General features: G+C 39.1%; 1 protein-coding gene across 1 annotated transcript; it reads left to right on the forward strand.

Moving 5' to 3' along the window:
• Nucleotides 1-9,746: 9,746 nt before the first annotated feature.
• LOC114650907 (toll-like receptor 8) lies at nucleotides 9,747-12,935 on the forward strand. Its single transcript, XM_028800830.2, has one exon. The coding sequence runs from the start codon at nucleotides 9,787-9,789 to the stop codon at nucleotides 12,859-12,861; it is 3,075 nt and encodes a 1,024-aa protein (XP_028656663.2). The 5' UTR covers nucleotides 9,747-9,786; the 3' UTR covers nucleotides 12,862-12,935.
• Nucleotides 12,936-14,465: the final 1,530 nt, after the last annotated feature.

Raw genomic sequence — 14,465 nt, forward strand, 5'->3', positions numbered from 1 at the left:
ATCAAAGCTCTTGGGGGGTCCATGGTCAGTTACAACAAAGAAAATCAAAGACAAAGCTGTCCAATCTGATGATCTACTAGTGGAAACTTGTTTGGAAGAGAATTGGCTATTATATGAGACAACAGGAGAAATTCCCAATATGGTCCATTTACAGAAAAAATAGCATTCAAGAGATAGCAGAAATTCCATCTAAAATGTTTGGTTAGAATTGGGGTGCCAAGGCACATTTAGAAAATGCCAAATGAGTAAATGCTTCAAAGTTCCTAGGGCTTCAGAATAAAAGAATTGTGTAGGTAGGCCTGAAATCAGACATAGTCCCTCATACTAGTAGGTAGCAGGAAAGGTGCTCTATGTAAGATGGCTGGAGCTTTTCTGAACATTAATGAGAGTGCATGTAAAAGGGTGCACTCAGAGATCTGATGTAGTCTAGCAGCTGTTGAATTTTGCTTGGGCACGTCTGCTCTCTGAATTGATTTTAAGCTGTGGCTCCCAAGGTAACTCCAGTGAGGAGTTTACTGCTTGCAGATCTATCTTTGAGTTTAAAGCTGAGGAGTTACTTCAAAGTGTACAAGGCAGAGAATCAGAAAGAGACAGAAAGAGAGAGAGTAGTAAGTGAACAGGAGAATCTGATTTGATTTATTTGAATTAGTTGGAAATGGCTTAATTTTTATTTTTTTGCTTAACCCAAAAACTAGTATTACTCTGTTCACATTCACGCCATAATAATGTTCAACTCCCACTGTTAGTACTACAGAAAAAGCTGAGTAATGGAAAGCAGGCTTACAAAGCTAAAAAAAAAAAAAAAAAAAAAACCTCTGAATAACATGAAATATGTTTGGAATGGACTGTAACTAATTACTGGACTCAACAATCCAAGGCTCAAATTCTAGAAGGGGATGTGGACAAAGCTAACACCCTGAACTAAATTTTGTAATAGATTTTCCCTCCCACTCCTATCTTTTTCCAAAGACAAGTTTTCCTGACCACCCCTACTACAACAGGAACTCCTACCACATCAATTGTAATGGCCAATGACAAGTCCACCTCGGACCATCAGTGTGAACTGTCCATAACTGAAGAACAAGTAAGAAGACAACCTGAGGAAACCACAAACAGCAAAAGCTACTGGACCTGGTGGAGTCAGTCCGCGAGATCTCAAGGCTTGTGCTGACCAACTTTGTGGTGTCCCCTGTCACCTGTTCAGTCGGTCCCTAAGGCTTCAAAGTGCAGCTGTTAAAGAAAACATCCTGCATTGTTCCTGTTCCAAAAAAAGTGGGCACCTCTTCACCTAAAGACCAGTGGCACTTATGTCTCACATCATGAAGACGTTTGAGAAACTGGTCCTGGACTATATAAGTCCTCTTGTGGTAGACCACCTGGACCTACTGCAGTTTGCCTTTTGGACAAAGACTGGAGTGGAGGATACAATTATCTGTCTGCCTCACAAGGCTTATTCTCACCTGGACAAAGCTGGCAGAACTGTGAGGATAAGTTTTTTGATTTCTCTAGTGCCTTCGATACCATCTAAGTGTCCCTTTTCAGGGGTAAACTCAGAGATATGCAGGTGGATGAGGTTGTGGTGTCCTGGATAAAGGACTGTCTGTCAGGAAGACCGCAGTTTGGGAGACTCAAGGACTGTGTTTCTAATATGGATGTGAGCAACACTGGAGCACCACAAGGATCAATCCTGTCTCTTGTCCTCTTCACTCTGAACACCTCAGACTATAAAAATAACACAGGTCATGATACTTGCAGAAATTCTCAAATGATCATGCATTTATAGGATGTATCAATCAAGGGGTATGAGACTGAATATAGGTGTCAGGTAAAAAAGTTTGTTTCTTGGTGTAAATACAATTGTTTGCAACTTAACATCAGTAAAGCCAAGGAACTGGTTATTGACCGGTCACTTATTAAAACAAAACTGAGTGCAATTATGAACAATGATGCAGATCCTCTCTCTGACACACTAACAGTGGGTGAAGAAATGCTGCTGTCACTCCTTTATACTAATGCCTGCACGATACAACACTGTCACTGGGACTGCCAAGTCAGAAGTTTTCTTTTTAAATTTTTCTTCCTTTTTAGTCATTCTGTTGTGTTCAGACCATTTTTGTGTCTATCTATCTATCTATCTATCTATCTATCTATCTATCTATCTATCTATCTATCTATCTATCTATCTATCTATCTATCTATCTATCTATCTATCTATCTATCTATCTATCTATCTATCTATTAAGGGTCAGTCCCTACAGTGGAGACTTATAAAGTGAGGGCTGAATGGCCACCATATCTATCCACATAAGGTTCCAGGTAACTAATTAATAATATAATCAAAAATAGCGTGTTGCTCTTACTCATGCAGGCAGTGTCACTTTCTTTCAGGGAAGCAAAAGAGGGCACGTTAAACCACTTTTTTCTTGGCTTGCTCAATAACAAGAAGTGAAATGGATTAGTAAAATCAGTCCATAGCATTATGTTTATATTTCTACAGTTTGCTTCCACCTAAAATGTTGTTGAGTGTTTTGTGGTAATGACAAAGTCATGAATAGTGAACACACTGCCATTTGAGCAGTGAAAAAATAGATTAATTGTATTAATTATTTGGATTTGGTATTATATCATTATACATCTTAGCTTGGGAAATGTTTTATATCTTGTTTATGTTTTGCTGTTTAAATGTATTGCTGTAAATTGGGGAGCATTACAACACAAAGTGGATTTATGAATATTATTGATCTTTTTTGTTTCCTAAGATAGTACTGATCTCATTTTTCATTGTTTACTGCTAGTGGTTTGTTTTGAACTAGTGTGGGGCCGGTAGGATTGTAGTGTTGGTCACTCAGACTCATTATTTTATTATGATGCAGATCTAAATGGATTCAGTGGTGTATTATCTTACTGTTCAAGTTTTGGCACCTAGTAACTACAAAGCCTTTTTATTTCAAGGCATTGCCTAACATCACATTCCATACAGGATCTGATATACTGTATCTAATGTAATGGATGGTCTGGTAATCAAATGTTACCCTAAATTAAAGGGTTGTACAGGACATTCAAAGGCCCAAAGAAAAGGTAAGAAGGAGCCAAAATGTGCACTACTACAACTAAGTATAGTAGATACCATGGAAAGGCGCAACAAAATAAAAGATCAAAAGAGGAGGGCAGCATGGAGAAATCTGCAATATTTTTCTAGTACCTGTATACTCAGCTAAGGCCTGAGATACCTGAGCATCTGTCAGAAGAGACATAAAAGTGAAGAAGGGCCGGCAGGAGTTGAACTAACTTGTGGTCAATAGATGACACAATATGTTGCTATTGTAAAAGTGGACTCCAGCAGGATGGCAGGAGATTGGTTGTTGTTGGTTGTTACCCTCCAAACCTTAGCTGTAGCACATGATTTATAAGTGTAAAGAATGAGACCATCTGGACATTTTAAGTAAGGTAAACAGGAAGCTGCCTAAAGCTGGGATCACATTATGTGACTTCTAGTCCGAAGGGATGTCAAACTTGAAGAGAGCAGTTGCTGATCTTGCGCTGTTCGGGGTTCGTTCCAGCTGCCACATCATCCATGAACCCAGAACAATTGATACTCAAGACCAAAAGAGTCAGTGCAATGAGGGCACATAACCAAGCAAGAGATTGTACAAAGTGCTTTGTGCTATCATTTTTTTCAATTCCAAACAAAAGTCTAAATCAAGGCAGTGCAATCTTCCATAATAAATAAATATTCTCAATCAGAATAGGGTCTTTTGTGGAGGTTAAATAATCGATAAATAATCAATAAAACAAGTTTAAAACACACAGGATCTATCTTTCTCTAAATCCTTAGCTTGCCCCAGTGCCCTCTCACTCTGATGTCTCCTCAGCTCACCACAAGATCTCCTCAGCCCAAGGAAACACTCACCAACAGATGCAGTCCACCTTCTTATCAGCTTGGGCCCCAGTCACTTTAGGCAGTGCCTTACTGGGGCACCCCAAGCAAAGATTGTGTCCCTTGCCATCATCCCATGATGACCGCAAGGATCTCATAAGACCTGCTCCATCTGTTATTCACCACCACCACCAGAAAACCCTAGGGTTTTTCTGTAGGATGTGGCAACTGGCTCGGACACAGACAGGCAGACACGTTCATGTTACCCAACACAGGTTTATTTACACTAATATTTACAGTCTTACTGTGCTCACAGACCCCAAAGACCCCAAAGTTCTGGCCTCTCAACAATGCCTTCTCTGTCTTCAGGCCGCCTCCTTGCTGTCCTACTGACATCACCTTCCTTCCTCCCGACTCTTGTCCATGACTGGAGGGAGGCGGCCCCTTTTATACACACCCGGATGTGCTCCAGGTGCTCCCCGGCAATCTTCCACCGGCACTCCCCAGTGTGGAGGAAGTGTCGGCTGTGTACCTGTAGGCACTCCGGGTGTCCCTTCTTCTCTTCCCCCCAGCACTTCCGGGTGTGGCGGAAGCGCTGGGGTCCAGGGTCCCCAAGGCATCAGGGCACCCCCTGGAGGTGGCCACGGGCTCCTACAGGGTAGAGCTTCCAAGCCCCCAATACAACCAGGGCGGGCGCCCTCTCGCGTTCTGGAGGAGCAATAAGCCCTCCTCCTGTCCTCCTGGGTGTCCCGGCCGGGCGTGAGCCCCGTCCGGGTGCCACAAGGAGTAACCCTGACACTGTAGCGCCGGTCACACATGCCTCTTGGGGCCAAATCTGACAACCTGTCTCCAGCCTGTAACATCAGCTTAGCCGTAATCCTGTCTCTTTTCTTTGCCTTTTTTACTTTCTGTTTAACCTCCATGCTTCTCTTTCTTGTCTCTCAATCTCTCAATTTCTTGCTGAGGCTTCTTTTTATACTATTAGGGAAGCAGGTGTGATGGTGCTGATTACAGAGCTAATGAGGCAATCAACCAAACAGCACTTATCTGTATGTGAATGCATAATCAGTCGAGGACCTCAACAAAACTCTGGATCTGCACTACTACGTGCACCTGTATCACTGAAGTACAAGGGCTCCTTTATTTATTTATTTTTAAAATACTCCATACTATGGACACTTCTCATGATATCTCAAGGATCATTCTATCATCTCCGTAACATTGCCCGCCTCCGTCCATTTCTGTCCTTGTCTGATGCTCAAACTCTGGTTCATTGTTTCATAATGTCTCGTATTGATTACTGTAATTCCCTCTTCATTGGCCTCCCTGCAAAATCTATACAGAAGCTACAGTACATTCAGAACTCCACAGCCAAAGACCTCACCCACACAAAGTGTTTTGCTCACATCTCCCCTGTTCTCTCCCAGCTTCACTGGTTACCGGCTCTATGAAGGATTAAAGTAAAAATTCTGCTTCTCACCTTCAAAGCCCTACATAACCTTGCCCCTCTCTACCTCACTCAGCTCCTAGCTCCTTACACTCCTTGTCGCTCTCTCAGGTCCTCAAGCAGTAATCTCCTTACTGTCCCACGCACCAGACTCTCCACCTTGGGAGGCAGGTCCTTCAGTGCTATAGCACCTCAACTCTGGAACTCTCTTCCTCAGTCTCTCTGAAATTACTCCTGTTTCTGCACTTTTAAATCGCAACTCAAAACTTTCCCCTTCTACAAACTTTAGTCTTCTGTGTATTTTTTTTTTTTTTACTCTGTATGTAAAGCGACCTTGGGTTTGTGAAAGGTGCTCGATAAATGTAACCTATTATTATTATTATTAAGGATGAAGAATTACACAATTCCATTATGGCTTTCTAGCATAGTTTTACATTTCTAAAGTATTAAGAGCAAGCTCCTTTTACTGACAGCCTACAACATGCTGCCTGACTGTGCCAGTGCTGTAAGAGTGCTTTCCAGGAAGGTGAGTTTTGCTGCAATCTCATTCTGTAGTAGTACATAAGGCACAAGACATCGCATAGCTGAGCCTCTCTTCTACTTGCAATATCCAAAACAAGTGCTTTCACAGTTTCCTTGAAGCTGAACTTAATGCATTGTACTTCCAGATGAACAGCCATTGCTTGGAAGTTCTCATACACATACAAGGCATTCTTTATGACTTTTAAGACAAAATCAAATGTGTGACCAGCAAGTTTCTGACACTAGGCTCATGTTGTGGCAGCCCCAACTTTTCTCAAGAAGGCACATGGAGTCTCAGGAAGTCAGTAGAATCAAGCTTTATTGTGTGATGCATACACAGACTCAAATCAAGTGAAATGGGCGCCAAGCAATGGGCAGACCATACTTTTATTGCAATTCTTATTATAAAACCCATTACTCATACTTGTCTGACTCCCAATCATCTTGTAGCCTTGGACCTGCTTCCAATTAGGTCCATCAATATTTCCCAGCCTAAAATGAATAGTGCTTTGTCCTGCTCATCACGCACACTTGGCAGGTCTTCACCTTTATCTAATTCCCATCACCTGACCCTATGTCCATCATCTGACTGAAACTTTCCAACATCCTTACCCTGTGCAGGTGTCTGAGTCCTGTTTATTAATTAACTGTCACCAGCAAGTTGAAATCAGGCAGACCCACACATAAAATACTGGGTCACTCCAATGAATAGCTTCTTGTTGCACACACACACCTCGAAAGGGTAGAGGTCTAGGAAGCTGCATCTCTAAGACAATGGCGCTGTTTCTTATAAAACACACTTTCCTTGGCTTGTCATCACCTTATGTTAGTGTCCAAGCAGGCAGGGAGGAAAAGGCCTAACCGCTGCAAGTGAAAGCAAGTGGCATATCTGGTTTTCTCTCATAGTTAAAGTCTCAGTGGCTAATGGTGTAAAAAAAAAAGAGTTGCGGGACTTTCCTTGGGAACCCACCACACCATTTTATAACTTCATGCAGTTTTTCTCTCAAATCAACCAATGAAGTAAGTACATGTGTTCAAAAAGATTTAATATCAGCCTAAACTAATGTACATTTTTTTTACTATTGATAATGCTGTCCAGGTTCATTTGACGTCTGCTGTATTTTCTCATTACTTTTTATATAAAATTAGGCTGCTGAAATTTCCTAAAACCTTGTTCAGTCACCTGTTGATCCCTAGATGTTTTCTGATGTACTTCTATAAAAATTTGTTAGTTGATTAATCTTTATTTTCTTAGCCAGCTATTTTTAAAATTAAAACTATGCTTATAGATCACAGCAAGTCATAAGTTACTAAGTATAATTTTACAGCGGTATTATAGGGTTTTGTCTTTTCACAAGTGACCTTAAGCCTGTTTACATAAGTCATATCCAATTGGCCAGTAAAGGAAGCTGGGGTCAGTTCCAGAGCAATAATTGTCTTTCTTTGGTCACTTGCAAACATTCTGTTTTGTCTTTCATTACACTGTTTTTCCAATCAAGTATCGTAAATTATTTTATTATTTCAGTGTTCACGATTATTGAACTGCACAAACTTAAACTGAATTTATCTGTTTCAACCAGCGACACATCAGTAGGCAACAACCTGTATAACAACAGTGTAGTAATGCTTTGTTACAGTGTACAGTATGTCCTCTATGTCACATGTCACATTATAATTCTACATTTGATAACTTAGGAAGCTGTATGTCTGCTTAACAATACATAACTACCATGTAGTTAAGTAGAAAGTGTAATAGTGCAAGCATGGATGGCATACTAACTTAAAACAAAGCATGCAAATAATGAGGATAGTGGTTTAAGTTAAAAATGTATACCAAAATCAAGGAATATAAAGAGGAATGTACAGCAAAAGAAGAGTGACAAAGTATAACCTAGCTGACCAACCGTCTCTCTCACTCTCTCTCTGTTTCTCTCTCCATGTTGCACACTTGTCCACTTTAAACATAATGGTTGAAGCAGGGGCAATGCCAGTGTTGGGCCCAGGTGGGTCTAGGCCCACACACTTTTCTCATTGACCTACCCTATAGCTTAGCTTTTTAATTAATTTTTTTCCTCAAATGAAAATTGCCTGTCTGCATACATGCATTTTAATAAATATCTCCCTTGATTAAAATATCACTTGATTATAGGCTTGCACACTAGGAAACTTTATCACTAGAAAAGGTCATTTAACTTTTAAAAAGTATGTTGAAAGTACATATATGGCGACTATACAGCATATGCCTACATAGTAAGGTTTAGAAAATAAGACTAACGTAAAATGTTGCTATACTGGTCAAAAGTATAACGGCTATTATTTGGCAGTTTGTGCCTTACGATTGGCTGGTATGTCTTATGTATCAACAAAAGCCAGGCAGTTTGTTTATCTTCATCATTTGTAAGTAGATTTACACTAGTGTTAAAAAATTCAAACTAGAGGGACAAAAAAGCTTAGGTTAATATGAATGGACTTATAATTTTTTTTTTTTGTGAATAAATGTATATTTAACAGTAATGAAATAACACTAGGCCCACTCGTGACAAATTTAGGGACACCCTTACATGAAATCCTGGGGTCACCACTGGGCTGAAGTACCAAATAATTCCTCTAACCCTCTGTTCTCTATTTCGGATCCTCTCTGTTTTGCTCTGGCCTCTCTATTTCAATGCCAATTGAAACTTAGCCCAGAATCACTCCCGAATTCTTAGCATTAAAAACCACTGACAAGGAGAAGCTTTTAAACTGAGGCTAGAACTTATGTCCAGGACAACCCTTGGAATCACTTATGGACTCAGGAATTTGTTTTAAAATATCTGAGACCATTTATCAGAGCATTTTAGCAGCCTCTTGTATTCATGCACCCTGGGCCATTTTTCACAATTAAAATTTATGAAAGCTATGGGGTGCCACTGAGCCCCAAACACAATAATAATACACAAAACAAGTCCTGAGGTCAAATAAAAGAGATTCATTACGAAATACCTTTTATAATAATCACACAAGTTGTCCATTCTTTTTTTTCTCGCTCTGCACTGCTACTCCTTCAAGGCAAGTGTTGCCTGTCTCTGCTCTCAGTTCCAACTCCCCTGTAAAAGGCAGTGCAGCCTCTTTTATTGAAGTTCCAGGACTTTGCCGATTGGAAGCACTTCCGGGCTATGCAGAAGTCCCCAAGGATGGGGAGTGTAACTCCCTGAAGCACCCCCTAGTGGCAGGGCTGCTCTCCTGGACTACAATTCCTGGCATTCCCTGCGGGTGTTCATATGGGTACCGCAGCCCAGCAATGCTGCCACATAGCGTATGGATGAAGACAATAAGCTGAAAATAATGCCTTCTCCTGTCTTTTCATAATATTGGCATCCCTGCCATGTAAGGTTCCCAATTTAAGTCCGGCCTTTGACGCCAGTCCTCGTGTGTCATCCCTCACAAAGCCCTGGCACACATGATAGTTCCAAGAATGCCTGCCTTCTATCATATGCATCAAAATTCCAGTTGCTCTAGTTATAAACCCTTTTCTACCTGCTGTAGGCCTAGGCCTGGGCCTAGGGCATTTTTCTTTGGTTATCAGCTGGTTTCCATGGCTTCTACTACACTTCCGTGCCTAAACTAGTCATAAATATTTCTTAGTGTCACTGGTCGTCCCCATTTTGTTACACTGGCAATAGCAGTGGGCTCTTTAGCTACTAATAAGAATAGATTCTGTTAGGTCCATCTATGCTACTTTTATCCTAAACATCCTCGTAACTATCTGCTACAAATTACAAATTAATTCCTTTGTAAGAACTCTTTAATTGGGGATATCTAAACTAACATCACAGTGTTTTGAATAAAAATGATGCATTGTGTAATTTAATAAGCAACATCTTTTGATGATATATTTGTTTGTTATCTTTTTCAGCTCACTGAGTTGAGATATCTACATTTTTTTGCAGTATTGCAAGTAATGGGCAAACTCCAGGCTCAGTGCTGGGTACCAAAAACCCTTCCATGTGATGTCAGTGTGGAAAGAAACAAAACCAAAATTATATTTGATTGCCAAGATCGACATTTAACACAAGTGCCTACAGGGATTGCTTATAATGTTACACATTTAATCCTTTCTAAAAATAAGATCAACATTTGTAAAATGTCTTTACAAAATCTGAAAAACCTTACCTACCTAGACTTAAGATGGAATTATCACCAACAAGGACCAACAATAATTTCTGATGGAGTTTTCTCTTCTTTGACAAAACTTAAATCTTTGTTATTGGATGGTAATAATCTGAAAATGATACCAAGAGATCTCCCCCCGGGACTGAATGATTTAAGTCTGGATTCAAATTCTCTGTTTTCAGTAAACAATAAAGAACTTCTAAATCTTCCAAACATTGCTAATATATCTCTGAGAAAGAACTGTTATTACAGAAATCCTTGCAACTATTCACTAGATTTAGGAAATATATTTGCAAACCTGAGCAAGTTAACTATGTTATTATTGTCATACAATAACTTGACAAAAGTACCAAAAGATTTACCAGGAAATCTTGAAAAGCTGGATCTTGGATCCAATAAAATACAGCACATTGAGGAGAGTGTATTCAGGCATCTAACAAAGCTGAAATATCTCGACCTCTCCGGTAATTGTCCTCACTGTTTTAATGCTCCATTCCCGTGTGTGTCTTGCCCCAATGAGGGTTTCATCAGCATCCATGACAATGCTTTTCAGAACCTTACCCAGCTAAGTGTGTTGGATCTCTCACAAAATTCCCTGAAGCGAGTCAAAACTGCATGGTTTGAAAACTGTCAAAATATTAAACATCTGTATCTTTCGTTTAACCAGTTAATGAATGAGATCGCAGAAGCAAAGTTTTTAAGCAAAATTCCTAAAGTGGAGAAAATTGATTTATCGTTTAATTATGCACTTAAAAGTTACCCTCAAAAAATTAGACTTTCTACAACATTTGCCCAGCTATACTCTCTTCAGGTTCTAGATATCAGTGGCTATGTGTTTCAGGAACTTGGCATGAATGACTTAGCCCCACTGTTTCAACTGCCAAAACTCTCCATACTGAATTTAGCAACAAACTTCATACGACATGCAGACTTTGCTGTTTTACAGAAATTTAAAAATCTGAAGATTGTCTGTTTATCTGAAAACAGATTGTCCCCTGAGGAGAACAATAAATCTATTACTCATGACATAGGCTATACAAACAATATTGTTGTAAATCAACCTCAAATGTCAGAATACTTTAAAAATAGTAAGCTTGGCTTTAATGAAAAAAATCACATATTAAGTAATTTGGTAGTAAAAACCAAGTGTTCTGATTATGGAAAAGTACTAGACTTAAGTTTGAATAACATTTTTTATATTGCACCTGAACAGCTCAAGAGTTTTGGGGACATTGCTTGTCTAAATCTCTCAAAAAATGGCATTTCAGCTGCTTTGAATGGAACTGAATTTACCTATCTGCAAAGACTGAAGTATATGGACTTTAGCTTTAACAAGATTGACTTGGCATATGACTATGCCTTTTCTGAATTAAAACTATTGGAGGTTTTGGATCTCAGTTATAATTCCCATTATTTTACTGCCAAAGGAGTGACCAGAAAACTAACGTTTATTAGCAAATTGCACCATTTAAAAGTGCTGAACATGAGTTACAATGAAATATTTTCTTTAACTGACACAGAAATGAAGAGCAGGACTCTAGAAGAGCTAAGATTTCAAGGCAACAGACTTGATATTCTATGGAAAGAGGGTGACAAACGATACGTTAATCTGTTCAAGAATCTCACAAGTCTGAAAGTGCTTGATTTATCATTCAACAAGATAAAAATGATTCCGACCAAAGTTTTCTTTGCTTTACCAAAAACTCTAACCATACTAAACTTACATAATAATAAATTAAAATATTTTCAATGGGAGAATCTAAAGAATCTCTCAATCGAAGTACTTAATCTACATGGAAACAAGTTAACACATGTAACGAAGGATCTTGGGATGCTATCAGAAACCTTACGAATACTCGATCTAAGTTATAACAGCATTGCCGAGCTCTCAGATGGATTTCTCGAAGGAGCCAAGAACCTTCATAGTCTCTTTTTGGATTACAATCAACTAACAGTGATAAACCAGTCAACATTTCTCTCAGGATCAAATAATTACTTGAAAGTATTGTCACTGAAAGGGAACCCATTTCACTGTACTTGTGACCTCATGGACTTTCTAATGTGGATAGATCAAAGTGATGTTCACATTCAACGCCTTGCCACTGATGTCGCCTGTTCCTCACCTGGAGAACAAAAAGGAAGGGCAATTGTAACCTTTGACCTTTATTCGTGTGTTAATGGAAGTATGTCAGCAATACTATTTGTGTTATGGTTTGTTTTGGTTACTCTTACTTTGATTGTAGCATTTGCAAAGCATTTGTTTTACTGGGATGCCTGGTATTTCTATCATTTTTTCATTGCCAGATTGAAGGGTTATAGAGCATTGGAACATAATAATAACACATTTGATGCTTTTATAGCTTTTGACTCCAAAGATCCATTTGTGACAGACTGGGTTGTAAATCATTTAAGAGTTCAGCTTGAAGATCAAGGTGAACGACTCTTCATAACATGCTTAGAAGAAAGAGATTGGCAGCCAGGGGTTCCTGTCATTGACAACCTTTCTCAAAGCATCCAGCGCAGTGGAAAGACAGTGTTTGTGCTAACGGAAAACTATATAAAGAGTGGAAACTTCAAAGTAGCCTTTTATTTGGCACATCAAAGACTGCTCGATGAAAATGTGGATGTAATTGTACTTATCTTACTTGAACCAGTGCTGCAGCATTCCCAGTTTTTAAGATTAAGAAAAAGGTTATGTAAAAATTCAGTTTTGAAGTGGCCAGCAAATCCTAAGGCAGAGGTCTGGTTTTGGCAGTGCTTAAGAAATGTCATTAAAGTAGAAGGTTGTTTGTTGTATAACAGGGCCTATTCCAGTTATTTTATGCCACATCATGGCAATTCTATCAAGAGTGAACAAAACTAGCAAAAGCCAAGGACTACAAAATTGCTAACTTTTTAGATAAACTTTCCATTATTCCCTTTTAAAACTTAAACTCACTTTAAAGAACAATCAGCGTACTAGTTAACAAAAATAAAGTACAGTACTGTAATCCTATATTATTATCAAAACTTTAAAAAGTTAATGGAACTCAAACTATCTGCATTGCTTAATTGATATTTAACAGGCATTCAGTGTTGATCGGTTCATCTTTCAATCTATTTTGTTCTCATTTGATCAGCTGTTAACTGTATACTTAAGAGTGTTTGTTGAACAAATCAATTGTTTTGCATGGCAAAACCCATTGCACGGCCAAAGCACTCAATATACAAAAATGTTCATACTACAGTGTGGTCTGCTACATTATTTTAACAGCATCTCAGAACACGTGCATAAATGCTACAAAATGACAATAATGTTTCAGTTCATTTAAGCCATGCTGTTATTCCCATGTCCTTTAGTTTACATTTGTGGACATTCTCTCATACAGAGTATTTTAAATGTATTATGTTTTAGTGTTACTTATTCACTCAATGTATAGCTAAGATAAGAAAATGTAACTTGCTTTAATACTATATTGTTTGGACAAATAGTGTGAAAGAAAGCAATGAAGACTACTCACTTTCAGCCTTCAGTGCTGTCTTTATCCAACCATTTTGTTAATTTCTTTCTATAATAGGATGAGAAGGATGTTAGGAGCATGCACTGATACAGCATGCTGCTGTACCCACCACACAACAAACCACAACAGGATCCCAAATTAGGACCTGAATGCAGCTGGACAATGGGTGACACCTCGGCACCACACTAGTTAATCAGTTAGTATCAGGCAATGTAATCTTCAGATAAACTTTGTCCAATACGAGGCAGCTAGAAACCTTAGCAAAACCTATATACCTTTGGTACAAGACAGTAAGCAACCCTTGATGGGGTTTTCAAGACACACATGCTCACATCAGGTCAGTTTACAGTTGCCATTTTACCTAACATGCAGGGATTTTGTATTTGGCAAGATCAGAGGACTGAGCAAAAAAAGTAATGCAAACACGGCAAGAGCATACAAAAGCCATACTGAGAGGGATCTGGGGCCTCATGTATAGACAGTGCATATGCACAAAAAAATGTTGCATACGCCAGTTTTCACACTCACATCACAATGTATAAAAACTAAACTTGGCGGAAAGCTGCACTCATTCTCATGCCAGCTCAAACCATTACGTACAAAAGTTTTCGGCTCGGTTTTGCAAATTGGCGGCACCCAGCATCAAAGCAGTTTTACTGTTCCTGTATGTTTTCCCTTTATTTTTTAGATTCACACCATTCAGAGTATTTTTAACCCACTGTATCTACAGCAATTGATCAGAAAGAGGATTATCGGGATACAGCATCTAGCACATGCTGCTTTAGCCATGCGCACAGTCTATTTGAACTTCTTCATATAGCAAAATGCTTCAAAGCCTTTCCTTTAGGGACCTTGCCGTTTAGAAACAGTTTCATCCCAAGAGCTTTAAACAAACTCAATCATTTCATCCAGTGCTTCTGATAGAACTGCTTGTAGTTATAAGTACAATCATCCATCCATCCATTTT

This window comes from Erpetoichthys calabaricus, chromosome 4 (genome assembly GCF_900747795.2).
Source record: "Erpetoichthys calabaricus chromosome 4, fErpCal1.3, whole genome shotgun sequence".
In the NCBI taxonomy this organism is placed as follows: domain Eukaryota; kingdom Metazoa; phylum Chordata; class Cladistia; order Polypteriformes; family Polypteridae; genus Erpetoichthys; species Erpetoichthys calabaricus.